The sequence below is a fragment of the Mesoplodon bidens genome (genome assembly GCF_964165515.1).
Source record: "Mesoplodon bidens genome assembly, chromosome: 1".
NCBI lineage: Eukaryota > Metazoa > Chordata > Mammalia > Artiodactyla > Ziphiidae > Mesoplodon > Mesoplodon bidens.
Window position 1 is genome coordinate 12,409,860 of NC_138176.1, and position 26,605 is coordinate 12,436,464.

General features: G+C 38.9%; 1 protein-coding gene across 1 annotated transcript; it reads left to right on the plus strand.

Moving 5' to 3' along the window:
- The first annotated feature begins 1,846 nt into the window (after nt 1-1,846).
- TIAL1 (TIA1 cytotoxic granule associated RNA binding protein like 1) lies at nt 1,847-24,277 on the plus strand. The gene is given in 14 exon segments (XM_081254190.1): nt 1,847-2,033; nt 4,132-4,163; nt 4,166-4,199; nt 10,158-10,254; nt 15,689-15,787; nt 16,027-16,081; nt 16,239-16,326; nt 18,219-18,294; nt 20,457-20,565; nt 21,235-21,330; nt 21,439-21,523; nt 21,755-21,878; nt 22,216-22,355; nt 23,188-24,277. Coding segments are annotated over 14 exon segments (1,194 nt in total). The 5' UTR covers nt 1,847-2,001; the 3' UTR covers nt 23,315-24,277.
- The last annotated feature ends 2,328 nt before the right edge of the window (nt 24,278-26,605 follow it).

Below are 26,605 nucleotides of genomic sequence, written 5' to 3' on the forward strand. Positions count from 1 at the left end.
CATGGATCAATGATGAACTGGATTATGACAAATACAGTTCTATACCCAGGTCCGGTTAAAAAAATAAAACCCTTGAATAGCTCCTCACTGACTGGAAGACAAAGTCCAAACTCCTCAGCCTGGTATCAATCCTTAACAACACGGTTCTATAAAGCCCCTGCCCACTTCTCTAACTTAGCTCTCAATATCCCTACTCCATGTCTTCCCCCACACCTCCCTCCCTCAAACCCATACATTTTAGCCATGGGTCCTGGCCTCTGTGCCCTTTTGCTGTTCCTATTGATTCACGGGGCTCAATTCTCTCCTCACGGTCTCTATGAAGCCTCCCAGAGCGAAATCCCCCCTCCTCCCCATATTGACTTTACAACGCTTTTCTTGCACGGTTCACTCCCCTTACAGGATTAGGATTCACTGGTAGTGTTTGTAAAACCAACTCTCAAGGCACTGTTTAACTGGGACTCTCAAGCTCTGGCAACAGGTTGAAAAATCTTTCTTCACCATTATCCTTCACTAGGCTACAAGAGCGGGTACGAACTCAATCACGGTCTCCTAAAGATGCTTAGAGAGGGAGGTGGGGTGCGGATGGACGCATACCGTGAAATGCTGCGGGCGACAAAGCAAATTCTACAGTGTTATGTAGCCAGTTTGAACATGGTTTCCCACATGTTCGAACAAGACTTCGTTCCCCGTCCATATGATGGATGTCTGTAAACATAACCTTAAGTCTGTGCACGTCTCTGTCCAAAGACTTCCTCTCTAAGAACTAAATAAGGGGGTAGGAAGGCATTATCACCCCCTGTACACTGACTCGAAGAGTCATTTGAATTGAGGGCTGCCTTTCTTACCCCCTTATCCTATGAGTTAACGGATGGGGAAACCTTTGAAACTTGTAAAGCAATCTACAAGCCGCCTACCCAGCCTAGAATACCTATTTGCGGGAAAACGCGCCCACAGGACGCTGCCGGCCGTTGGGAAAGCGAGAGGAGCCCCGGCGAGTGCAGCCTGCAGCTCAGCGCGGGCCTGAGATCCACCTCAGCCCCTCCGCCCTCGGCGCGGGGCGGCGGTTGATGACCGCGGGCCGGCCGTTTTGATTGATACAGGAGGGCCGCAAGGGCTTGAGGGCTCAGACACCACGCGGAGCCAAAGCACTGCCTCAGCCGCAGTTGAAGAAACCGCTCTCGGGCTGGACGGAGGCGGAGCAGCAGCTCGGGCTGAGCCAACAGAAGAGCCTTAAAATGCCTGGAGCAGCCCTAGGACAGCCCCCAGCGCGAGGTACTCAGGGACTTGTAGTCTACCTCCCAGACAGCAGTCTTTCTCGCCTCGTTTCCCCGCCTTTTAACGTCGCTTTTATTCTTCCTCTCCCCTCCCAGCGCGCCGGCTTCCTGGTCGCCACACGTCTCACTACACTCCCCAGACTACGCTCCCCAGAAGTCTCTTCTTCGCGTCCCAGCGCGCCGCGGGCGCCGGCCGCCTTCTTTGGACTGCAGTTCCCAGAAGCCCTTTGGGAAAGTGCTTCCCTCTCTCATTTCCAGGACCACAATTCCCAGAAATTTCAGCTTCCTGGCGGTTCTCTTTTTACTCTATCTCTTCTTGAGCTGGCCGGGCTTCGCCGACCAGCAGGCACACAGCCACGACGTGACCCGTCGTGACCCGGCACAGGGCTTCCTCAGCGGCCCGTTTTCCTCCTCACTCAGTTATCCCTTTTGCAGGCTGTCGCGGCTGGCCTGAGCGGTGACCTGGCGGGCCGCGCCTGCGCTCTGCCCCGTTTCCTGCCTGGCTGGTGGCGGCGGCCATTTTGTTCATCCTCCTCCTCCTCCTGCTCCTCCTGGTTGGAGCGCAGTGTCCGGAGCGGGCTGGGGGGAGAGAGCCCGAGAGTGGGGTTCGGTGCCTTTTCCTCTGTCCCCAGCCGGTGCCCGTAGCCCCCCTCCCCTTCCTCCCCACCCCCTCCCCTCCCCGGCCCTGCCCTCCCCCTTGTCCCGGGATCGCTCCGTCGCACCCACCATGATGGAAGACGACGGGCAGCCCCGGACTCTGTGAGTACCCGAGACGAGGGGTGCCAGGCGCCGAGAGGCCCGGGCACCGCGGGACGCTGTGGGAGGGAGCAGGAGAGCGGGGCCGAAGGCGGGACTCTCGGCGGTTCCCTGGCCGCGGTGGCGCGGACGCGAAGTGCATTCCTCATCTGTCCCTTTTTCCTTAGAAAGGAAGCGCTCCCTTCCCCCAAACACAGTCACTTCCTGGGGTCCGGGGCTTATTTCGACCTTTTCCTCTCGCGCCCTTCTTTGCATCCTCCTCCTCAGCCGGGTTTCTGCACGGCAGAGCCTGTCAGGCCCGGGAGAGCTCCTGCTCCCCCTCTGCTCCGGGGGCCCTGGGCCGGGCCGGGTGCTGCCGGTCCCCCACGGGGGCTGGGCCTGGTGGGGGTGGGACTGGGGGGTGGGACCGCAGCCACATCCCCTGCGGGCCGCGAGGAATTAGCACTCACGCCCTCCAAGTCCCCAGTCGCTCCCGGCTCTTATCCCAAGTTGACTCTCCGAGGAAGCCGGACATTCTAACACCACTCAAGCCCCTACTGTCTTTCTGCCCCACGTGCCCCCGCCCACGCTGTCAGAAACACTTCGCCCAGCGCCCGCTACTTTTAAAGTGCAAAAGGGATCCCTCTTGCCGCCGGAGCATCTTTCCCTTCTTGGATGAAGAAGTTTACTTTGAGCGCTACCTGCGCTAAACTGACAACCAGTTGTTAAAGTGGTGTTACCCCCTCCCAATCTGTGGGTCGAGACCTTCAGAGTTGAATAAAATGATGTTTTTATCAGCTATTCGATGTGTCTTTTGAGCGCTTTTTCTTCTATCTTGCTGTTGCTCTTTACTCTGAAGCCCAGTGTAATGAATGAATTTCGTCTTTGAATCGCTTATTCGAGTTTCCTTTCCTTCCTAATGAAGAGTGATGACTCAGCATTTGCATTCCTTCCAAATAGTGTGACACTCCTTTCTTTTTTCCTGCATTTTTTAAGTGTAATTTCTAATTAAATGTTTAAGTTGGGCACGTTGGGTTTTCCTAGCCTCTCGAAGCTCAGCACACCTGCCTCGAGTGCAAGGAGTCAGTCAGGTCGCTGCTTTGTTTTCTCTTGCCTCTGCCTGGTATTGATATGATCATAGTTCACTTGGCTCTGCTATCTGATGGGAAAATTACTTTTTGGGGAACAGATGAAGGTGAATGGGTACTTAGGAAGTTTGACTAGTTTCTCATCTCTAGTCCTACCAAAGAAAGTTTGCTCAGTAAAGAAGGTAGATGTCTATGTTCAACATTAATACAAGTTTGGTTTTTTGGCGGGGTAGGGGGGGGAGCTTACACTTTTTTATTCCTACTTCTCTAATGTCTCACTAAAGTATCTGCTATCCCTTTTGAGAATTTGAGGTCAACTTAAGTACATCAAATGCTTGAATGGGAAGTCTGATTAGTAGGAAGTTTTGTATCAATATTTATGTTTTGTGCTGTCTTCCATTTCTGCTCTCTTTGCCCAGAAAAGAGAGAATTGGGACAAACTTGAAATTTGTCCTCTAACATCTGTTGAAGCCAAGACTTGGTATTTAGTTAGCAATGTATTCTTTGATGGAAGCATCTGGGAAAGCTGGATTTAGGCCTAGCAAGCATGTATTTAGCAACGAGAAAAGTTACTTTGTATTTAAAAATCTGAAATGTCATCGCATCATAGTAGCTGCTGAGTAATTGGTAAATCCTCAAGGCATATTTCTCATGAACTGTATCTGTCTGTTCCTTATGAAGAATTCCTGTTTTGTCATGCTAAACAAAATGCTATTGCAGCACCTTTAATTCATATAAGCACTTTGCATCTGCCGTCTCCTCATCTCCATCAGATCTTAGACCATAGACTAATAAGCTAACTTCTTTGTCACTTATTTCTTAGCTCTACCTTCTCCAGTCTCCTGTTCTTTCTCAGAAACACAATTAAGTTGTCTATGTTTACAGTTATCTAAAAATGTGACATGTATACATACAAGTAAAGAAACATCTTGAGCTTCGTTGTACCTGTATGTCAGTATATGTTTACTATTCTGTCTTCCTTTTTCCTTCTCCCACTCTTCTCCATGGGAAGGACTTTTTTTTTTTTTTTTTAGACAAGGACTGCTACATCTTCCTAGGTCTTACCCCTGCAGCACTTAGTTCACTGCCTGGAACGTAAGAGGTACTCAAATATTTTACAATGATTACTGTATACTTCCTTTCATTAAATTAATATTAAGTCCGTTTTTTTAAAGTCCTGATTGATTTAAAATTATATAAGCAGCCATGATGGTCATATGTGGTGAGGTCTGTTGATTTTTATATATTTTTTTTGGAATTTGAAATGTAAAATTTTGAGATAAAAGCAAATGTTTCACAAGTGGATTTTTGTCAGATTTTAATAAAAATGCATATTTTTTTAAAGTGTTCATTTTACATATTTCTCAAAGGGTTCTTTTAGATACAAGTAACATGATAAAAACTTTGAAGGTGACTTTAGAGGTTGATACCTAGTAGGGTTTTTTGTTTATTTATGGAGATCCTTCTTTTATTTTACATCATGATCTTTGGATTAGGCTTTCAAGTGGATAGTGTGTTTTAAAAGAATGTACTCTTAACAAAGCTTATCTTAAACTGTTTTCTTAATATGCCTGTGTGTTACTAGTGAGGTTTTTTTCCTGCAGACACACAAGCTAAGACATATGGTTCTATCATCAGAAAACAATATGGTGTTTATAGCCTAGGTAGGTCTTTAAATATTCATTACCTACAGTATTACTAATTTATTTGATGGTATTTAAAGTGATATAGAATTGCTTTGATGTTGAGCCTAAAATTTGTCATATAGTTTCTTTGAAGGTCTGTTTTCTGATGTTCTTTGTTCCCATTTGACATTTTTTGTATTGGGGGGTAAATGTACTGGGTATCTTGGGATCTAAAAAAACAAATGAGATCATGCTGTATAACACTGGTGTTGGAAGTGAACTGCCTGACACCTACCTTGTAGGACCCACATTTCAGATTTGTGTTGTGTGTAGCTTTGAGTGCAGTGATTTGATCCATGGTATATCTGAATCTGTTATACAACATTAAATTGTAATGGTGTTCTATTGTAGTTTTATTTTCTTCATCTACTCGATGCACCAAAATGAGTAGGAATTGTGGATCTGGAATTATACCATGTTAATGCAATGCCATCTTTAAGGCTGTTTTCTTCCCGATAGAGACTCAGTCAAAAGGAGGAAATAAACCATTCATTTAGAGTATAATCTGAACATCTAAGGGCAATAGCTGTAAATACTGTTAAATCCCATTATAAAATTGATTAGCTGTACCATAGATTTGGCTATATTGTGGCTGTAATTAAGCCTCTCATTCAATTTAATCATATTTTCTGTTTCTTTAAAATGTATGTGTATGTGTGTTGATATTCCTTATATAGTTGGGCAGTTCACTTGTACCTCCTGCACCTTTCCTCCACCCTGCCTCCTTCCTAAAATGAAATACCGACAAATTGATCAGCACATGAGAGGCCCATTGAAGGATATTGTTGCAAAATCTCCTCTTACATAGGAATTTGCAAGAACAAAAGTAAAAATACTACTTAGCCATAGTGTCTTCTGTAAAAGTGCTGGTAATTTCAGCCTTCGTAGGGCTAATCTTTTCAGAGTGAGAGCACATTCAGTATTGAAAAGTGTGATTAGTGTTCTGAAAGGCATGATGTTCTTAACTTAAAATTCTGCCTGGTTGTACATAGGAAGTAGTTTGGCAACGTGAACTTTTGCCTACTGTGAAACTGCCAAGTTCTAGTCTCAAATTTGATTTTAACCCTGACTTTAGGGATAAAGACATCATTTTCCGTTTTTAATGCGTTAGTTCCTACAGTTCCTGTTCTTAGGAGACAAAATAGACCTAAGGTTTGCTTTTTTTCCCCGCCTTGAGTTAAAAATCGTTTTGGAATTTCCTAAGTGTTTACTCTTTGAATTGATCTCAATACAAGAATTTGAGCCATTTGTCTTTGTCTGTTATTTTGTATGTGTTCTTCAAGTAGAAATTTTATATTTAAACCCCTGGAACTTTAGACTATATTGACGATTTTATAACCAAAGCAGAAAGAAAGTGAAGTGTAGATGATTTAGAAAGAAAAAGGAAATATTTCTATATGCTACCAAGAGATGATGTTTTTACCAGGTCAAGAGTTGAATATTTTTGTTAGTATTTATTTTGGGACAGATAATTTTATGATAACGTAAAGGTACTTAAGCTGTATAGTATTTTAAAAGCTGTAAAATGTTTCTGTATTAAGTGTTATGATGGATGAAGGCAAATGTAGGTGAATGAATTACAGAACTCGTGAGTAAAGGAAAAGGCAGTCTCAGGTTTGTGTATAATTTAGGTGAAATTATATGGTGAATTATATCCTTTTTATCCTGGCAAATTAAGATGTTCTACATGTTGTTATGGAAGGCCATTTTTATTTTTATTATTATTATTATTTTTTTTTGCGGTACGTGGGCCTCTCACTGTTGTGGCCACTACCGTTGCGGAGCACAGGCTCCGGACAGGCAGGCTCAGCGGCCATGGCTCACAGGCCCAGCCGCTCTGCGGCATGTGGGATCTTCCCGGACCGGGGCACGAACCCGTGTCCCCTGCATCGGCAGGTGGACTCTCAACCACTGTGCCACCAGGGAAGCCCCTGGAAGGCCATTTTTATATTAGTTTTTGGAGTTTGCTGCTTTACCAACTGAACTTGTAGTGGAGATATTTGAAAAATAGGAAACCTTAAAACTAAACTTTTTCTCTAAGTATTTCATGACATTCTAAACTTGCATTAACCTTTTGCTCTTTGTTATCAGTGCTTGAAATATAAATTATATCTAAATGTGCCTCTAGAAATTCTTCAAAATCTGTAATTGATTAGAAATAGGTTGACTTGGAATAAAAATCCTGTGAAACAGTAACAGCTTTAATTGTGACTGTTAGGTATGTAAGGTAATTAAGGCCCGTGCAGTTTTCTCCTGGAAAAATCATTAAACAGTCATACAATTAAAATTATTTAAATCATTTACAGTTTGTTACATTCAAGTGATAATTTTAACTTTGTTACTAGTTAGCTTTGGTATGTGAAAATCAGTTTTATCCACTCCTATTCTCTTAGAAATGAGCTAACTATTAGCATTTTAGGTTAGTTGAGTGTTAACACTTCAGAGACCAAGGTCACTGTTCATTTTCTTTACAGATTGGTCCACCTTGTACAAAAAGAAATTCCATGGATACAGGTTCACAAACCCCTATGAGTTAAAAAAAAAAATAGGCAATTGTCTGGCTAGCTCAGAAGCCTATAACCTTTCACTACTGCTGGGAAAAGTATGTCACTGCACAGCCTACTGATGGGTCTGCTCTACTTTAAATATAACAAAAAGGTGGCATAGTGGACCTAAACCAGTTTGTCACTGGTTTAGTCTTCCATTTAAGTAACGTTGGACTTGTGTTCCATTTTTAGAGCGTGTTAAAGTTATTAGCACCCATTGCAGTGAAATTCTTAGGTGAAAAGAAAATTGCTATTCATTCTTAATCAAATTTTTTTTTCTTTTTAACACTTAACCTTACCTTTCTCAGTCTTATTTTTCCCTTTCAGAGTATCCTATCTTAAACTATGGCAACCGTAGATACAAGGCTTATATTGGTCTCAGTACATTGTTTCCAGATGTTATATATTATAGTTAGGAAAATAAAACTTATGTCCTTTTACTTTCCAGAAGAAAATGTGTTAAATTTTATAAAAATTTTATAAATGTTGTTTGGTTTATGAGGATCATAACTGATGTGAGTTTTAGGAACTATATGCTGAGTGCGAGAAAGACTTAAAGTTTATTAAGCTAAATTAAGATAGATCCATGGTAAAGAAGATGTGGTACATATATATAATGGAATATTAACCATAAAAAGAAATGAAATTGGGTCATTTGTAGAGATGTGGATGGACCTAGAGTCTGTCATACACAGTGAAGAAAGTCAGAAAGAGAAAAACAAATATTGTATATTAACACATATATGTGGAATCTAGAAAATCGGTACAGATGAAGCTATTTGCAGGACAGGAATAGAGAGGTAGGCTTAGAGAACGGATGTTTGGACAGGGTGGGGGGGGATGAATCGGGAGATTAGGTTTGACATAAATACACTACCTTGTGTAAAATAGATAGCTAGTGGGAACCTGCTATATAGCACAGGGAGCTCAGCTCCGAGCTCTGTGAAGACCTAGATGGGTGGGATGGGGGAGAGGGAGGGGATATATGTATACATAGAGCTGATTCACTTCACTGTACAGCAGAAACTAACACAACATTTTAAAGCAATTATACTCCAATAAAAAAAAATCCATGACACAAGGTGGTCATCTCTGGGTGGTGGTGGTCTTTTCTTTTAAACTTACGTGTATTTTAAGTTTCTTATACAAAATACATACATTCAATTTGTAATTTTTTAAAAAACCCAAAATTTTTAGATATGTTATATTCAAAAGTATACCTGGGGGCTTCCCTGTTGGCGCAGTGGTTGAGAGTCCTCCTGCCGATGCAGGGGACGCAGGTTTGTGCCCCGGTCCGGGAAGATCCCACATGCCGCGGAGCGGCTAGGTCCGTGAGCCATGGTCGCTGGGCCTGCACGTCCGGAGCCTGTGCTCCGCAACGGGAGAGGCCACAACAGTGAGAGGCCCGCGTACTGCAGAGGAGAAAAGTATACTTGGATTTGTCTTAAATTTTCCCTGAATTTCTAGAGAAATCTTTATATTTGCTTTGTTATCTACATAAAGATGTATTTTGTTGATTCTGATGCATTTTTGAGTATGAATTTTATTTTACCCTGCTCTCCTAAAAGAAAACTATGAAGACCTACCATCCATAACAATCTTATTGGCAAGACAGAAAGAACAAAATCCTTCAATCTTTGTGTTTTGCTATAACTTTAATTCTTTTCTTTGTTCATGTAATTGCTTTGGTTGGGGGTCTAAGGTAAACTCACCTTGTGTCTGATATCCTTCTATGATCAGGTGTTTTAATGAATCAATATTTGTGGTATTATGTGTGTGTGTTATACATTATTTTGAATTGTGTTTCATATCTAATTGTAGTTATCTTGAGACTGATTTAAATTTTTATTATTTTTATTCTAACGATGAGAAAACGATATATAGGTACAGAATAATATGCTTTGGGGGGTAAGTAAGGTCATATTGATTTTTTTTTTTTTTTTTTTGCGGTACGCAGGCCTCTCACTGCTGTGGCCGCTCCCGTTGCGGAGCCCAGGCTCCGGACGCGCGGGCTCAGTGGCCATGGCTCACGGGCCCAGCCGCTCCGCGGCATGTGGGATCTTCCCGGACTGGGGCACGAACCCCTGTCCCCTGCGTTGGCAGGCGGACTCTCAACCCCTGAGCCACCAGGGAAGCCCCTGATGTGTTTTTTCTTTCTTTCTTTCTTTCTTTTTTTTTTTTGCGCTACACGGGCCTCTCACTGTTGTGGCCTCTCCCGTTGCGGAGCACAGGCTCCGGACAGGCAGGCTCAGCGGCCATGGCTCACGGGCCCAGCCGCTCCGCGGCACGTGGGATCTTCCCGGACCGGGGCACGAACCCGTGTCCCCCGCATCGGCAGGCGGACTCTGAACCACTGCGCCACCAGGGAAGCCCTGTTTTTAATAGAGTCTTTCGAAGTGATATTTTAGTGACCTAAGAACAATTATTGCTTTCCTAAATGAGAGTTAATCTTACACTCAAAGGATCAGGCTGAGTTGGACAAATTTTACTGAAGAGAGAGGAAGTTAAGGTGAAATAAAAGGTGATGAGTAGGGCCTCCCTGGTGGCGCAGTGGTTGAGAGTCCGCCTGCGGATGCAGGGGATGCGGGTTCGTGCCCCGGTCTGGGAGGATCCCATGTGCAGCGGAGCGGCTGGGCCCGTGGGCCATGGCCGCTGGGCCTGCGCGTCCGGAGCCTGTGCTCCGCAACGGGAGAGGCCACAACAGTGAGAGGCCCGCATACCGCAAAAAGAAAAAAAAAAAAAAAAAAAAAAAAAGGTGATGAGTAGATGATAATGTGTTGGAGCCAGAGCTGGAGGGAAATGGCTGATTTTTGTTTTCTTTCTGTACAGATACGTAGGTAACCTCTCCAGAGATGTGACAGAAGTGCTTATTCTTCAGTTATTCAGTCAGATTGGACCCTGTAAAAGCTGTAAAATGATAACAGAGGTAAGATCTTCCCGGGTCCCTGTTCTGACAATTAGCCTGATGTTTAACAGTTTGCGACACATGAGTTGATCAGTATCATTTTAAGTTTCAAGTTCCTAGATGGAGAGACTCCTGTTGCGTTGACTTATTGGATTTGACTGGCAAACGAGGTTTAGAATGGAGTTTGATTTGAGAGGACGGAGTTTCTGTGCTGTTACTGTCCAAGGGTCCTTCATGATGTAGTTATCTTCAAGAGATTCGGCTTGTGTGAAGCTGTGAGAGCTTATCTCAGAATGTGGAAAAACGAGGTTATATTTCATCTATTTCCAATAAGCATTGCTGTGTGTAGAAGAACATTAGGTTATTATGAGCCTAGTGCCACACAAGCACCTTCGGCAATTTTAGTAAATGCTGACTGAACAACTTTATGTAGATAGGAATTCAAATTGTTAGGATAATTTATTTTCCTTTTTTTCAAAAAAATCTTAACTTTACGTTTTATACTTTCCTGGTTAAGACTCTGTAGCAGTGCCCAATGACTCGGGTTTCAGTTTATTTATTAACACTTCTTTTTTTCAACTATTTAGTATGTACCAGATACCACGGTAAGTGCTAGGGATACACTGGTGAATAAAATGGTTCCTAGCGTGACAGAATTTTCCAGTCTATGAGGGAAACAGGAAATAACAGGCACTAATGATATAGGATAATAAATACTGTGGAAGTTGATAGTTTAAAGTGCTATAGGAGCTTATAGGTCCATACAGTCTTCAGTCGGGGAGGATTCAGTGTCTAGGCTGAAACCGAAAAGGATAGTAATGGAAACTGGCTAGACAGGAATTTGAGAAAGAAGGGAATCCAGGTAGAGAGAAGAATGTTGATCAAGCCTGGTAGACAGAGAGCGAGAGTGCTTGTAAGATAGAGGGAAAAATAGAAACTATAACATGGTTGGAGTTTCGAAAGGGATTTGTCTTAGGAGACTAATCCTAGGCAGGAGTGTTCAGCAGCAGGCAGAGCTATGCTAAGGAGTTTGTATTATATTCTGAGATGGAGGGGAACTGTTAAAAATATGTAAAGCAAAGTGGCCTTTTGATCTTCATTCTTAACTAATAAGGATAATTATCACTCTGTTCTGGTATATTATCTCTTCTTTCCTTCCTGTCTTTGATTATTTATTTATTCATTCTTTCTTTAATTAATCAAAAATTTACTTTGTGCTAAGCACTGTTCAAAGCACTGGGGATATAATGCAGAGCTAGACCAGTGAGGTTCACAGGACTTTACATGTTAGTGAGAGTATTGTAAATAACAAGGAAACAAGATAATTCCGGATAGGAATAAGAGCTTTGAAGAGAATGTAACAGTTTTGTGATGATGATTGCAGTGTTGGTGCTGTATAGGCTAGGTGGTGAGGGATGACGTCTTGCTGCAGTTGGCATCTATTTTGTGAAAGTAATAATGTAGGTTCTTACGGAGATGGGAACTGAAGTTGCATAATTGAATGTTGAGGCTTTTTGGTTATGATCTGTGATCTAGAAATCTCTAATCAGTGAGCAGTTGACTCAACCAAATTTTAAAATATCAAATGAGTCTTTTTTAGACTATGGATGTTTGGTGTGGGACCAACATGATAATGACTACTATCAGAAATCACCTCTTTGAGCTGAGATAGGAATAACAAGATGGTGCCATCTACATTAAGAGCTGGAGGCAGAGGGAACAGCCCATACAAAGGCCTTGAGTTGGTAATGAGCTTGGTGCATTTGTGGAACCAAAGACCAGGGTGGCTGGAACCTGGTGAATGGTGGGAAATGAGTATAATAGCGTAGGCAGTCAGGGTTTGGAATCACATAGGGCAGTATGAGCCATGACAGAGTGTTTGGATTTTACTCTGGTTGCAGTGGGGGTTTTAAGTAGGGCGATGAAGTATTCTTTTTTATTAATTTATTTGTTTGTTTGTTTTTGGCTGCATTGGGTCTCCATTGCTGCGTGCAGGCTTTCTCTAGTTGTGGCGAGCGGGGGCTACTCTTCATTGCGGTGCGCGGGCTTCTCATTGCGGTGGCTTCTCTTGTTGCGGAGCACGGGCTCTAGGCACGCAGGCTTCAGTAGTTGTGGCTCGCGGGCTCTGGAGCGCAGGATCAGTAGTTGTAGCGCATGGGCTTAGTTGCTGCGCGGCATGTGGAGTCTTCCCGGAGCAGGGCTCAAACCCGTGTCCCCTGCATTGGCAGGCAGATTCTTAACCACTGCGCCACCAGGGAAGTCCTCCTCATGAAGTATTCTTATTTGCATTTTTAACGTTACTTTATTTGGAAAATGGTTATTGTATGGGGAATGAATTTTAGGGGGCAAGAGTGGAAGGAGAGGGAAACCAGCTGTGTTTATTTCACTAGCCTAGGTAGGAGATGATGTGGGGTGTGGGGAGCTTGTTCTTCAGAGTCGTAGCCATAGAAATAGAGGTAGATAGGTTTGGGATACATTTTGGAGGTAGAATCAGTAGGACTGGATTGGCCGTGGGACATAAAGGAAGACATCAAGAAAGACCCCTTAGATTCTTGTTTGCAGTTGTGTGTATGGTAATGCTATTTGCTAAAATGGGCATGGCATGACTGAGGGAGGCACAGGATTGATTGGGGGGTGGGGAGTGGTGGGAATCGAGCTCTGTTTTGGCAATGTTAATTTTAAGGTGTGCATTATACATATAAATGGACTTTATATGTAGGCAGTTGGATAAACTGTTTTGGAACTCTAGAGAGACCAGTGTTGATGATACTAGCTTGCAGTGATAATTTGAAGCCATGGGACTGGATAAGATCTAGCTCCTAGATCTAGAGAGGGCGCCAAGAGAGCAGAGAGTAGAGGGGGCCTAGGTTTGAGCCCTGGAGCATCTCAACACTTAAGTGACATTTATAGTTTGAGTTAAGGAGGAAGAAATACTTTCTGAAAGATCCTCCAGTGAAGAAACAGGAAAACCAAGAGAGTATGGTGGAATCTACAGGAGAATATTTAGAAGAGGAGGAGAGTTGTCAACAGTTTTGAATTCTGCTTGAACGTCAAGGTGAGGACAGAGAAGGGATCACAGAGATGGCAGGGAGGTCATTGGTGAGCTCAACATGAAGTTTCCTTGCCATGGTTGGGTTGGGAAGTGACTGTGGAGTGGGTTTAGGAAAGAATGAAATGTGAGAAAGTGGAGAGTCGCTAGAAAATTTTTGAGAAACATTTGATACGTATATTTTTTAAAACCTGTGTGCACGGTCAGCCATATGGAGGGGTGGAGGAGTTTGAAGTGAACTTTCATCATTTATCTGTATTCTACAGCTCCTACACTTGAACTTGTAAATAGTTGTAAAATTTCATATTTCTTTGTCTTGACATTTATGTCATCCAACAAAAGTTGGTGACAACAGCATGGTAAGGACACAGTTGATTTCAGAGTGTCACTTGGTGGTGGTGTAAATGGGAAGCTTTCAAAGGGCATGAATTCATGAACTCTAGTACAGACTATTTGTTTCCTTTCATAACTTTCATTTTAGTGTATGAGAAATCCCTTTCCTCCCCTTAGTTTTATGGTGTTTTACTTTAGATACTGTTTATCGTAGAGTCTAGTTTTCCCTGTATACTGTAATGAATGTATATTGTCAATTCTAAGGCAAATGTTAAAAAATTTTAACATCTCTGACAGTGACAAAAAATGGTGTCTTAAATGAGATGAAATGCAGTGTGATGTGAATATATGTGTGTGTGTGTGTGCGCATGTATGTACATACATTGAATGGGATCTGGCCTACTACTAGTTAGATAAATTTGAAGTCAGTATGCATGAGTAGACTAGTTTACTAAAGCCCGTTGTTATCATAGTTCTACCATTGGACTCCTGTATGTTTTGCTATGGTTAACAGTGTTTTCCTTAGAGACCATCAGGGCAGAAGAGGTAGGAGTACAAGGAAAAGTTGATTAGCACAGTTTTAGCTTCTTATTTACCATTAAACCTTTTCTTCAGTGAGTGTTACTGGTAAACGTTAACTTTTCTACAAAAGGAATTTGAGTGCGTATTTCTGTTTGGAGTCTTTTCCCTATTTCCTTTCTCTGCCTCGTAAGAACAGCATTCACGTGGCTACAACAATAGGATTTTGTATGAGAGCCCATAGTAGTTTTCTTGTCAGTATTAATGATTACGCTTTTTTCCCCTCAAGGAAATGCCTTCTGGTTGCTTCACCACTATTGTTTTAGACGTCTTATTTTGGATTTTTCTTCTAAAACTTCCCTGGAATGAAAAACAGTGGTTGTTGAAAAGAGCTTTATTTTATCTGGTATTTTTAATCCCTTGTAAGTGCAACTGGAATTCCACATTTTAAACATTATTTTTAGATATTTTACATTGAATAGTGATATTTTTAACCTTATGTAAAAATACATTTGTACAACTGTGTAGCTGTTCAATATAGGTTGCAATCTTATAAAATTCATTTCCATTTTGGTTCATAGGTGTTACAGTTGTTATATCTTAGGTACTTTCTCACCTTATATTGGTGTTTTATATTCATTGGTGTCATATTAGGTACTCACTTTTTAAAAATTTTTATTGGAGTATTGTTGATTTACAATGTTGTGTTAGTTTCAGGTGTACAGGAAGGTGAATCAGTTATACATGTACTTATATCCGCTCTTTAGGTATTCACTCTCTTATGTTGGTGTTTTGTGATATAAAATTTTAGCTTTGTTGTGGAATATTTTATTCAGACACATTTTCAGAAAATCTTTTCTTAATCACTAGTATATTTTTCTGGTCTTTGGAAGACCAAATTCAAAGTGTATAGAATCTCCAGAGCTTCAGAAGATTTTGAAAGGTAGGGATTTCATTTCAACAGCTTGTTATAAAACTGAAATTTTTCTTTTTTCATTCTTATTCCTTCCTTGTACAAAAAAGAAATACATAATCTCGTCTTATTATATGTATCAATAGTACTAATCCTAGTTTCGATCAGGAGTAAAGTTTGTAAAGTTGGTTCATTTCTGTATTTTTTTTATAGTCATGGGATACAGTTTATGAAGGATTATGATGCATAAATAGAATTCATCCCTTTGAAAATAATGTTGGGAGAGAAGAGCAGTGGTAAGGAGTGGTCCTTATCTCTCAAATCTGAACTTGAGGTTCTGTTTGGTCTAATATAAACTTCTGTTTTATATTTAACATACTTCACCAGAATTCTGTATTTTGATTTAATGCTGGTAGTCATGATTCTGTACTGCTTTGTAGTTCTGTTTGAGTACAACAGTATTCCGAGGTGCAAAGTCAGGTATAGGTGTAAATCTTATTTTTAAAGTGTTAGGCTTTCATAAGCTTATGCAATCTCACCTCTTACATGCCTAGCTATCAGTAATGTTTTTTCCTGGATTTTCTTCTCAGCAACCCGATAGCAGAAGGGTCAACTCTTCTGTTGGATTTTCTGTTTTGCAGCATACAAGCAATGACCCATATTGCTTTGTGGAATTTTATGAACACAGAGATGCAGCTGCTGCATTAGCTGCTATGAATGGGAGAAAAATTTTGGGAAAGGTAAGATAAGAAATGATGGCATCTTATGAGTATATATATTTGCATGTCAAGTTAGTTTGTATTCTTTCTTAGCAAGTTTTTAACAAATATTCAGCTCTGCCAAGCGATGGTTTTGCTTTATTCAGCCTAGTGCTTTTACCAAAATAATCCTGCTTGATAAAATGATTTAATAAGTGGTAAGTGTTGTGATTCATAATGACATGCCTAATAATTTTATTAAATATAATCTTTATTTTTAGGAGGTCAAAGTAAACTGGGCAACAACACCAAGTAGCCAGAAAAAAGATACTTCCAGTAAGTACTCCTGCTGCATTTTACTGTGGAAGAGTTCTAAAATTATCCTTGGCAGCATTACCAGCTCAAATAGGTTTTTTTCTTCCTTTAGTGTTGCCTAAAAAAGGTTTAGTACCTGACTTCTTAAGTATTTGATTACCAAATGCTTTGATTTCAGATCATTTCCACGTGTTTGTTGGGGATTTGAGTCCAGAAATTACAACAGAAGATATCAAATCAGCATTTGCCCCCTTTGGTAAAATATCGTAAGTATCATAATTAATACTATATTCAATAGTGATAGGCAAAATTGTACATGATTAACTTGTATCAGAATTAAGATTTTCTTTCCCTAGTTAGTGTGATTTTTTGTTTGTTTTGTTTTTTTGATTAGTAGATGTTGTTGAAAATGTTAATGTCATTTCAGTGTTTTGGGGTCTTGTTTTCATCTAATCCTGTGTATAATATGTTAAAAATTAAGTGATTTTGTTTGTTATCTTTAAAGCAGATGTTTGGGTGGTAAAACTTATTATAAAGTCCAGCTTTTTGTCAAATGTTTTCAAACTTTGGTGGTTAAAGATATGGGTTAACCAAAAATAAATGATTCATACTGTGTATTAAACTTTTATAGGAGGAATTTATAAATGGGGAAAGTAGGTGAATCCTTGAATATATTGTGAAATTGGAAATGTACATGTTTAATTATAATGATAAATGTGTTTTGATATTTTAGCTGAAAAGTAGCATTATTACAGTAGTAAAATGTTTCAATGTCTGAGCCATAAATGTGGGATTAATTAGTAGATTTTTTTTGTTAGTGGTATTTGATTCTGCTAGGGTAGGGCCCAATTGTGGTTTGATTTTTTTTTTTTTTTAAACAAAGTTGGTGCTCAGATTTTGCTGTATGTTACTTGATCAAATATATTGGAAAATTTAAAGTGTTACAAGTTCTATAAAATGTTTATCACAATTTATCTATCTGCTTAAAATCACTTTATTTTATGTATTTATTTCCTATAGATGGAAGTTAAATGTTTTAGTACTACTTTACAAAAATACGTTGCACCTAAGAACAACAGTATTTCTCTCTACAATTTGTTGTTCTATAGATTTAATTTATTTGGTAGATTTAATTCTTAATTTTCTATTTTGATATTTACTTTGCTTTTTAATCTAGATGTGGTAAGTAGTACTGTTTTAAAAATCAGTATAAAAAATAATACAGGTTGCTGTTTTTCAATCTATATTTATACCTGAGACCTGCAGTTTTTCTAAAGTCCAAGTCACAATTAAAAGTAATAGCATTCTGGTTATTTTGCAGAATTGCTCATAAGAATGGACAGGATCTTGAAGGCTAACTGCAAGGAACTGTGCACACTGGAACTCAGTTGTAGATTTTTTTCTCATTTCTATTTATTCTTATTATACATTATTTATATATACATATTTTAGTATTTACATTTTAACATTCTATATTCAGTGGAGTTCTATATTTCCAATCATTTTAACTTACTCACTAAAATTTCTGTGTAAATTTGTTGTTTTCGTACTGGTGTGCTTAGCATTGTTGTTAGTTTTTTATTCTCCTTTCTTAAATTTCTGAAAATGTCAATTTTTCAAAATTTACAGCTGCCCAAACTCCAAAATGATGGTAGAGAATTGACCAAGAAAAATAAAGAAATCTGTTAACAGGCCATGTATGCCTTTTTAATTCCTATTTTTTCCTCTTTTTCAATTTTTTAATATTTCATATATTTTGTATCACTAGGCAGAAGACATTTAACTATTTAGAGATTGCATGGTAAAGTAGTTAGCATTGTTACAGTAATTTATAGAACCAGTAAACCTTAGAGGACACTAGTGAATAGAATATTAGAAAAGGAAACTATTGTTCCTATTAATCTTCAAATTTGAGCATTTAGTTTAGAAAGCACAGGCTATTTGATTAGGTTGCATGTTTATTACATGTTTTTGTCCTACTGCTTTTTTCTAACAGGTAAAGAAGCGTTAGGGAGAGTTCAGGAATGGCTGTAGTTAATTAGGGCTAACTGGAATTTTATTTAAAAAAATGCTCACAATACAGTGTGTGTGGTTCCTTTTAGTTTTTATTTTGAGGATGACTTTTACTTCCCTCATTTAGCTGTGCTTCTTTTCACAGGGATGCCCGAGTAGTTAAAGACATGGCAACTGGAAAATCCAAAGGCTATGGCTTTGTATCTTTTTATAATAAACTGGTATGTTCTTTCAACTCAATTTGAATTTAATGCAAAATTTAGTTATTAATGAATATTTTTGGATGTTGACTACAAACACAACTATTGTGTAATTTTGTTTTAATAATAAGGTGTAGTTCGTTCTTTTTTTTCATAAGCTTGGAAATAACTGGGAAAAATAGGCTGATTATAATGAAGTATATTGAAGCTTGCATTTGTGACTATGGGTAAGATGTGTTAGAAGTAAAACTCACAACTAGGACAGATGAGCTAATCTCAGAATTTGAAGGGAAGTTAAATTATATTTGTCTTGAGACTTCCCTGGTGGCCCAGTGGTTAAGTCTCTGCACTCCCAACGCAGGGGACCTGGGTTCAATCCCTGGTCAGGGAACTAGATTCCACACGCATACTGCAACTAAGAATTCGCATGCCGCAGCTAAGAAGCTCACCTGCCGCAACTAAGACCCGGCACAACCAAATAAATAATAAATGTTTTTAAAAAATTATATTTGTCTTAACCATGAAAATCTCAATTTTAACTTTCTTAAAATGCTTTTATTTATGTATGTATGTATGTATGTATGTATGTATGTATGTATGGCTGTGTTGGGTCTTAGTTGCGGCATGCAGGATCTTTTGTTGCAGCGTGCAGGCTTCTCTAGTTGTGGCTTGTGGGCTTCTCTCTAGTTGTGGCGCATGGGCTTCTCTCCAGTTGTAGTGCACCACATGGGCTCTGTAGCTGGGGCACGCGGGCTCTCTAGTTGTGGTGCGTGGGCTTAGTTGCCCTGCAGCACGTGGGATCTTAGTTCCCCGACCAGGGATTGAACCCACATCCCCTGCGTTGGAAGGCGGATTCTTAACCACTGGACCACCAGGGAAATCCCTTAACTTTTTAATTATTATCCATATTTTTGTAGCTGGGACGTTAATGACTACAGCAAATTATGTAAGTGAAATTTTAAGCAATTCGTCTTGATTTTTGCATGTATTTAAGAACGAGGTACCAAATATCTAAGCATTTGCATTAACTGTAACATCAGATAATTAAAATGGGCTTTGGTATTAATGTTTTGGAACAGTTTCAACAACTTAAATTATTTACATTTTATTGAAGCAGTAAGATAAAGGGCAGGAGTTGTATCCTTTTTTTGCTTAGATTCATTGCAAATTCACATTACTTCCTAAATTCATTTTTTGGGAATTCCCTGGCAGTCCAGTGGTTACAACTCCTCACTTCCACTGTAGGGGGCATGAGTTCCATACCTAACTCAGTTTATTGTAGAACTCAATTTTACAGCATTCTAAATCATAATGCAGAAGTCTTCCGTCTTAAGTTTTAAATCTTGTGTCATAGTCCATTGCTATTAGAATATAGATTGGGGGGGGTTAGGTGATATTTAGACCATAGTATCAAGAGTTTTTATTTACTTCAGTAAAAGTCATATTACAAATCAACCACAAAATTAAGATATTTGAAAACAACTTTGTCTTTTTTTTGGTGATCAGTGGGATTGTAATGTTCTCCTTTTATGTTTGAATTATAATTTCCCTTGATGCTTAAATGCTATCCTGGGTTGTTTTTTTTTTTTTAATATTTTAATTTATTTATTTGGCTGCACCGGGTCTTAGTTGCTGCACGCGGGATCTTCGATCTTCATTGCAGCATGCAGGATCTTTAGTTGTAGCGTGCGAACTCTTAGTTGCAGCATGTGGGATCTAGTTCCCTGACCCGAGGTTGGACCTGGGCCCCCTGCATTGGGAGTGTGGGGTTTTAGCCACTGGACCACCAGGGAAGTCCCTATCTTGGTATTTTAAAATCTATAAATGGGCTTCCCTGGTGGCGCAGTGGTTGAGAGTCTGCCTGCCGATGCAGGGGACACGGGTTCGTGCCCCGGTCCGGGAAGATCCCACATGCCGCGGAGCGGCTGGGCCCGTGAGCCATGGCCGTTGGGCCTGCGCGTCCGGAGCCTGTGCTCCGCAACGGGAGAGGCCACAGCAGTGAGAGGCCCGCATACAGCAAAAAAAAAAAAAAAAAATCTATAAATAAATATTGCTTTAATGAGTCACTTACTGATAAGATTTATTGGATCCAGAAGTGCCAACGTTTTATTTCATCTTAATGAGTCTTATGAACCACTCTTTTCTGTATTTGTAACTGCTGTTTTTTTTCTTTTTCTCCGTAGGATGCAGAAAATGCAATTGTGCATATGGGAGGTCAGTGGTTGGGTGGTCGTCAAATCAGAACCAATTGGGCCACACGTAAACCACCTGCACCTAAAAGTACACAAGAAAGTAAGATATGTCTCCTTTATATGTTTTTATGGATACTTCACAAAATCATGTATTAATTTAGTCTTAATTTCTTAAAATTGAAATTTTATAAGCATTTCAAGACTCATTTCATCTTCAATATAATTGTGGGAAAATAACTGGGCTTTGATGCGAGTATATTTGGAGCTGTGAACCAGGTGATTTTATAGGTCAGATCATAGTGTCAGGGAGAAAAAATTCTATTTCTCCCTACTGTGAGGCATATCTTAATAGTATATGGTAATCAGTTTTATAATGCTGTATAACCATCAACTTTCTTTTTCTTTTTTTTTTTTTTGGCTGCGTTGGGTCTTCGTTGCTGCACGCGGGCTTTCTCTAGTTGCGGCGAGCGGGGGCTACTCTTCGTTGTGGTGTGCGGGCTTGTCACTGTGGCGGCGTCTCTTGTTGCGGAGCACGGGCTCTAGGCGTGTGGGCTTCAGTAGTTGTGGCACGTGGGCTCAGTAGTTGTGGCTCCTGGGCTCTAGATCACAGGCTCAGTAGTTGTGGCTCATGGGCTTAGTTGTTCCGCGGCATGTGGGATCTTCCCGGACCAGGGCTCGAACCCGTGTCCCCTGCATTGGCAGGCAGATTCTTAACCACTGCGCCACCAGGGAGGCCCCATCAACATTTTTGTTTTCTTTCTGCATATAGATAACACTAAGCAGTTGAGATTTGAAGATGTAGTGAACCAGTCAAGTCCAAAAAATTGTACTGTGTACTGTGGAGGAATTGCTTCTGGGTTAACAGGTATAGTGTCTGGTTTTCTAATCCCCTTCTCTGGAGCTTCATCATTATTAGCAGCAATTTCAGGATAACATAAACCTTAAATATTTTATTTGTATGTTTGTTTTTCAGATCAGCTTATGAGACAGACATTCTCACCATTTGGGCAAATTATGGAAATCAGAGTTTTTCCAGAGAAGGGCTATTCATTTGTCAGGTAAAATCCTACCTTAAGTCTGATCCATTCCTTTCAGTTGTATTATTTGATCCCCTCAGGTATCAGAGTTCGTTATTTTAGTACTTCTTTGCAATGTAGAACTTTAAACTCCTGCATGATGTACTTTAGGAAAATAACAAGTCGATAGTTATAAATTAAGGGGTTTCTGTATTACTTACTAAGTACTTAAAAAAATAAAAAACAAAAAACTTCATTCTCCTCTTATCTTAGATTTTCTACCCATGAAAGTGCGGCCCATGCCATTGTTTCGGTGAATGGTACTACAATTGAAGGACATGTTGTTAAATGCTATTGGGGTAAAGAATCTCCTGATATGACTAAAAACTTCCAACAGGTAATTCAATTTTTCATAGCACTTTTTAAGGTTTCCTTCTTACATATCTACATAAAAGCTTTAGAAACTGTAAAAGAAAGCAAACAAAAAAGTAAAGCATGTAGCTGCTTTCAGTTGATTTTATTAATGCTATTTCAAAAGTGATTATCTTGCGGTATTAACTGAATCTTAATACTTTCTTTTCACAGGTGTCACCACCCCAATAAACTTAGACAATGATAAATAACAGAGTCCTATTCACATCAGGGTGCTTAGTTTTTCTCTTCCTTGTCTCCCACTTTCTTCAAATGCTGTGTTTCTTACTTGTTCCCTAAAACAGTAATTTGCTTTTTCCTAGGTCGACTATAGTCAGTGGGGCCAGTGGAGCCAAGTTTATGGAAACCCACAACAATATGGACAGTATATGGCAAATGGGTGGCAAGTACCACCTTATGGAGTATACGGGCAACCGTGGAATCAACAAGGATTTGGAGTAGAGTAAGTTGTCTGAGTTTTTCCAGGTATAGAAACACATATGGTTCCGACAAAAGGAATTAAAGAGTTGTTTTCCTAGGGAGAGTCTATTGAAACTAAATACATTGAACTATGTGGCATTAACTATGTGGCATTATAAGCATTGTAGAAACCTTACGAAAAGTGATTTGTAATGCTAAAAATTTGCTTTTTATTATCTAGGTGGAAAGGGAGTTTGGGGTAACATGTGATGTGTCCTCCTATCCCTATGAGCAGTTGGTAGAATTTGATTTACATTTCTAATACACTGTTTTATCTACTTGTTTATTCTTTCATGGAAAAGATCTCTGTCTGGATATGTTCAGCAATTTAATGATTTATGCCTGTTGGCTTGTGTGAGAAGTCTCCGAAATGTATCTAATATAAAGTAGCTCACTTTTTTCCCTTTATTGATAGATTGCATTGGTCCCTTGTGCTTTTTCTAGCCAGCCCAAACCTTTATTTTCACCAGTTCTTCCTCCTGTTTACAAAGTAAACTTGTGTTTTTAAAATTGTTTATAAATTGATATACCATGTGTGCCGTATATGATGGGTAGATGATGAGTTGAATCATTTGTCATTTTTAAAAAATCAGTTTTGAGATACTTTTCAGAGAAGTCATATGTTATCTTAGCAAAAATTTAAGACTAATATTGGAATATATATTTTGCATATGTGGATAAGTATCATTTCTTTCCTCTCTGTTTTAAGTATGTTGATTCCTTGTTTATGATTAGGCTCTGCTTGACTTGTATAACTGTATAGATAATTTTTTCTTTGCTTTTGCTGAAGATTTTTTTTTTTTCTTTCTTCCAAGTCAATCACCTTCAGCTGCTTGGATGGGTGGATTTGGTGCTCAGCCTCCCCAAGGACAAGCCCCTCCCCCTGTAATACCTCCTCCCAACCAGGCTGGATATGGCATGGCCAGTTACCAAACGCAGTGAGCTGGGACTCTAAACAAAATGTAATTCATGATAGCTTCAATTTCCTTGTGACACTCTGAAGACATGAAAGTAGACATCGGAAAATGAAAATATTTATTTTAAAAATTGAAATGTTTGGAACCTTTAGCACAGCTTTGCTTTGGTGAAGGACACATGTCTTCTAGTTCTGCCTTTTTAAGTTTTTGTTCATGATGGATATGAACATGATTTTTCTTTGTGTACAAAAACTACAATAAAGTCAATTAAGACAATTCTGACTACAAATTTTGATATAATAGGAGAAATGGGTAATACATTTTGATTCTTAGATACTATTCCATTTTTATCTTGCTGTTCAGTATTTTAACTCACTGTGTTTTTAAAAGAGCAAAAAAGGGAGGATCATGGAAAACTGGGAATCACAAATAAGTTCATCTTGAACCTTGATACTCCCCTCCCCTCCCCCAAGGTGGACCACATTTGAAGTCAGCAGAAAAGTGATATTGAGAAGAAATGCATGATTTTGGAGTCGCTTTGGAGGAAATACTTTCTCTGTGCCTAAAGAAACTGAAGCCAGACTGATAAAAGAAATTTTGCAACCTAAATAAGGAACAGCATTGTCTGACTTACTTGAGCAAATATTGGTGGTCCAGATTAAGACATATTTTTAAAACTTTAAAAAGTGTTGATTATTAAAACTGTAGTAAATTACATTTCATTTTGGGGGAAAAATTCCAAGTATGGTGTTTGTATTAAAGTCAGACAGTCATTCTTATGCTTTTACACGAAGTTTAAATGATATACATTGTAAATATTGAATACAGTGTTTAAAAAGCATGCTTCAACATAGAAGTAGCAGCAATGTAATTATTTGAAGTAACACTTAACACACTCCACTGCATTGAATGCAGTGGATGAATAAGAATGTTTAAGACTGACATTTCCAAGGTTGGCTACTATGTAAAATTAAAATTATACAAATTACTATACAGAAAAAGCCTTAATTTTAATTTCATACAAATCTTTGATGCATTAGTACATTTTAAAATGTCATTGGAAATTAGATTTCTTTTTTTTTCTTTTTTTTTGCTTTACATCATTTGGTATGTAAATACCTTGATTAAAACCTTGTAAACCTATTTCAAGGTTCCTATAAGTTGTATAGTACAGTGTTTTTAAAAAATCTTGGGGTGTTTTTTAAAATTAGATATATTTTGCCCGAGAATTTTTTTAACAAGATTGCTAAAACATCTTATTTAGACAGTTTGATGTACCAATTTATAATTGGATATTCAACTTAAATAGTATACAGAGTTGTGACTTTTATTTTAATTAATTTTTTCCTTGTGGGTAGTGTGCATGGGATGACAAACCTGAGCAGAGGCTGAGTTGTATGAGTGCAGAGTTTGTAAATGAATTGATTGGGTAAGATTGACATTTGCTTCTGAGGTATTTTTCAGGCCATGTGCATAAAATCTGCCTCAAATTTCTTCTATCATAGCAGGAATGTAAAAGAGATAAAAATCCTATGTTTTTGAGTTCTGACAGCTAGGGGGTGCAAATGTTTAGGCAGCGTATTTGAAATGTTCTGAGGTCTGGACACCAAAATGAGAAAACCCTTTACAGTTAAGTAATAAGATTCAGCTAGCACCCACAGATTACTGTTTTTTAAACTTTTGACGTCTTACAGTTAGCTTTAAAATAATGATGGTTTTATAAATTGGTCTCCACAATAATTTTGGTATTTTCCTTCTTCCCCCATTTAGAAATGTGTTGAACATGAAAATTTACAGGGTCTGAAGTTGTTCATCTTTGGGCCAAATTTTTTATGGCACTTTAGTTTTAACCACAGTACTCATCTATTACACTCTTCTATTATAAAATTTACCCTTATTTCTTTTGTTTATGGTTAGTGTCTTTGGGGGATGTTATGGAAAAGTTACTTTATATTTTATAAGGAGAACACTCAAATTAATTATACCTCCTAGTTAAAATTTCTTAAATATATGTGAAACTTGAACTAAAGGTTTTTTTTTATATATATATTGAGAAAAGCCTATTAAACTCTCAATTTACCTTTTTTGGTCTGCCAGTAAACTAAGTAGCTAAATACAGTACCAGCTAAATATAGCTACTTGTATATTCTATGATTTAATAAAATGATCCAGACTAGCTATATTGCATAGTAAACATACAACTGAAGTGTCCTGCGTCTTATCTGAAAGAACAAGATTACATGCTCAGTTCAATTAATGGAAGTTATTTCATTTTAAATGGTTTTAAAAAAATAAAGCTACTTATCCAGATGAAATGCACCATTTTAAAATACAACTGTCAAGCTATTCAAGACTATTTTATAACACAAATTGAGGTCAGTGCTATCTTGATCCAATTTAAGCCTAAGAATCGTTGCATTTTCCACGTTCATTAAAAACAGCAGCAGAGATTCTTCGGCAGGCAAGAAAATGTTTATTTCATAATCACTTTGAGATTTATTTTGGTGATGTGTTTCTGACTGCCATCTTTGCTCTCATCTCTCTACTAGTATTTCCCCCCATGCCATTACCACTTGATTTTTATGTCTGCTGGCAGTGAGAGGCTAAAATGACTGGCCAACGTAAGCCAAAGCTGTAAACAACAGTTGAAGTAAGTCTTTCAATAAAGACTAGACTATATGATAAGTGGCTTTTTCTTATTGTCGTTTATTACATAATTATTCCTTGCAGACTGCCGTGAAATAAGTAATTCCATTTTCTTTTAAGTTCTTAGTAAGGTATATGGAGTATACATATATTCAGGACCTATTTCTGTGTTCTTTATAAGTGATAAAAGTCCATTTGCTTCTGTTGGATTAAAATTTAAATTCTGGGTATGGAGGAGTAGAAATTTGCATCCTTAAAAATGTATGCTCTTGAATATTAATATTGTAAAATCTCATTAGAGACCACAAATAATGGGAACCATAATTTTACCGTTTCTAGATTGAGCTTTGGTAGTACCTATGAGTAAAGATTGCACTCAACAAACAGAAAAAGTAGAAAAAGAATTTAATAAATTATCTAGACACCTTTCTAGCAGGTATACCCAAATTATATCTTACCTATTCATTGAAAATCAGCATTTGGGCTTCCACTTAATACATTATAAACATTGAATTTGCATTTTTAGTATGTATTGGAAAGATGCAAAAGTGATTTAGGCTTTTATTATTATATAAGCCTTTTTTGTTTGTTTTTTGCGGTACGCGGGCCTCTCACTGTTGTGGCCTCTCCTGTTGCGGAGCACAGGCTCCGGATGCGCGGGCTCAGTGGC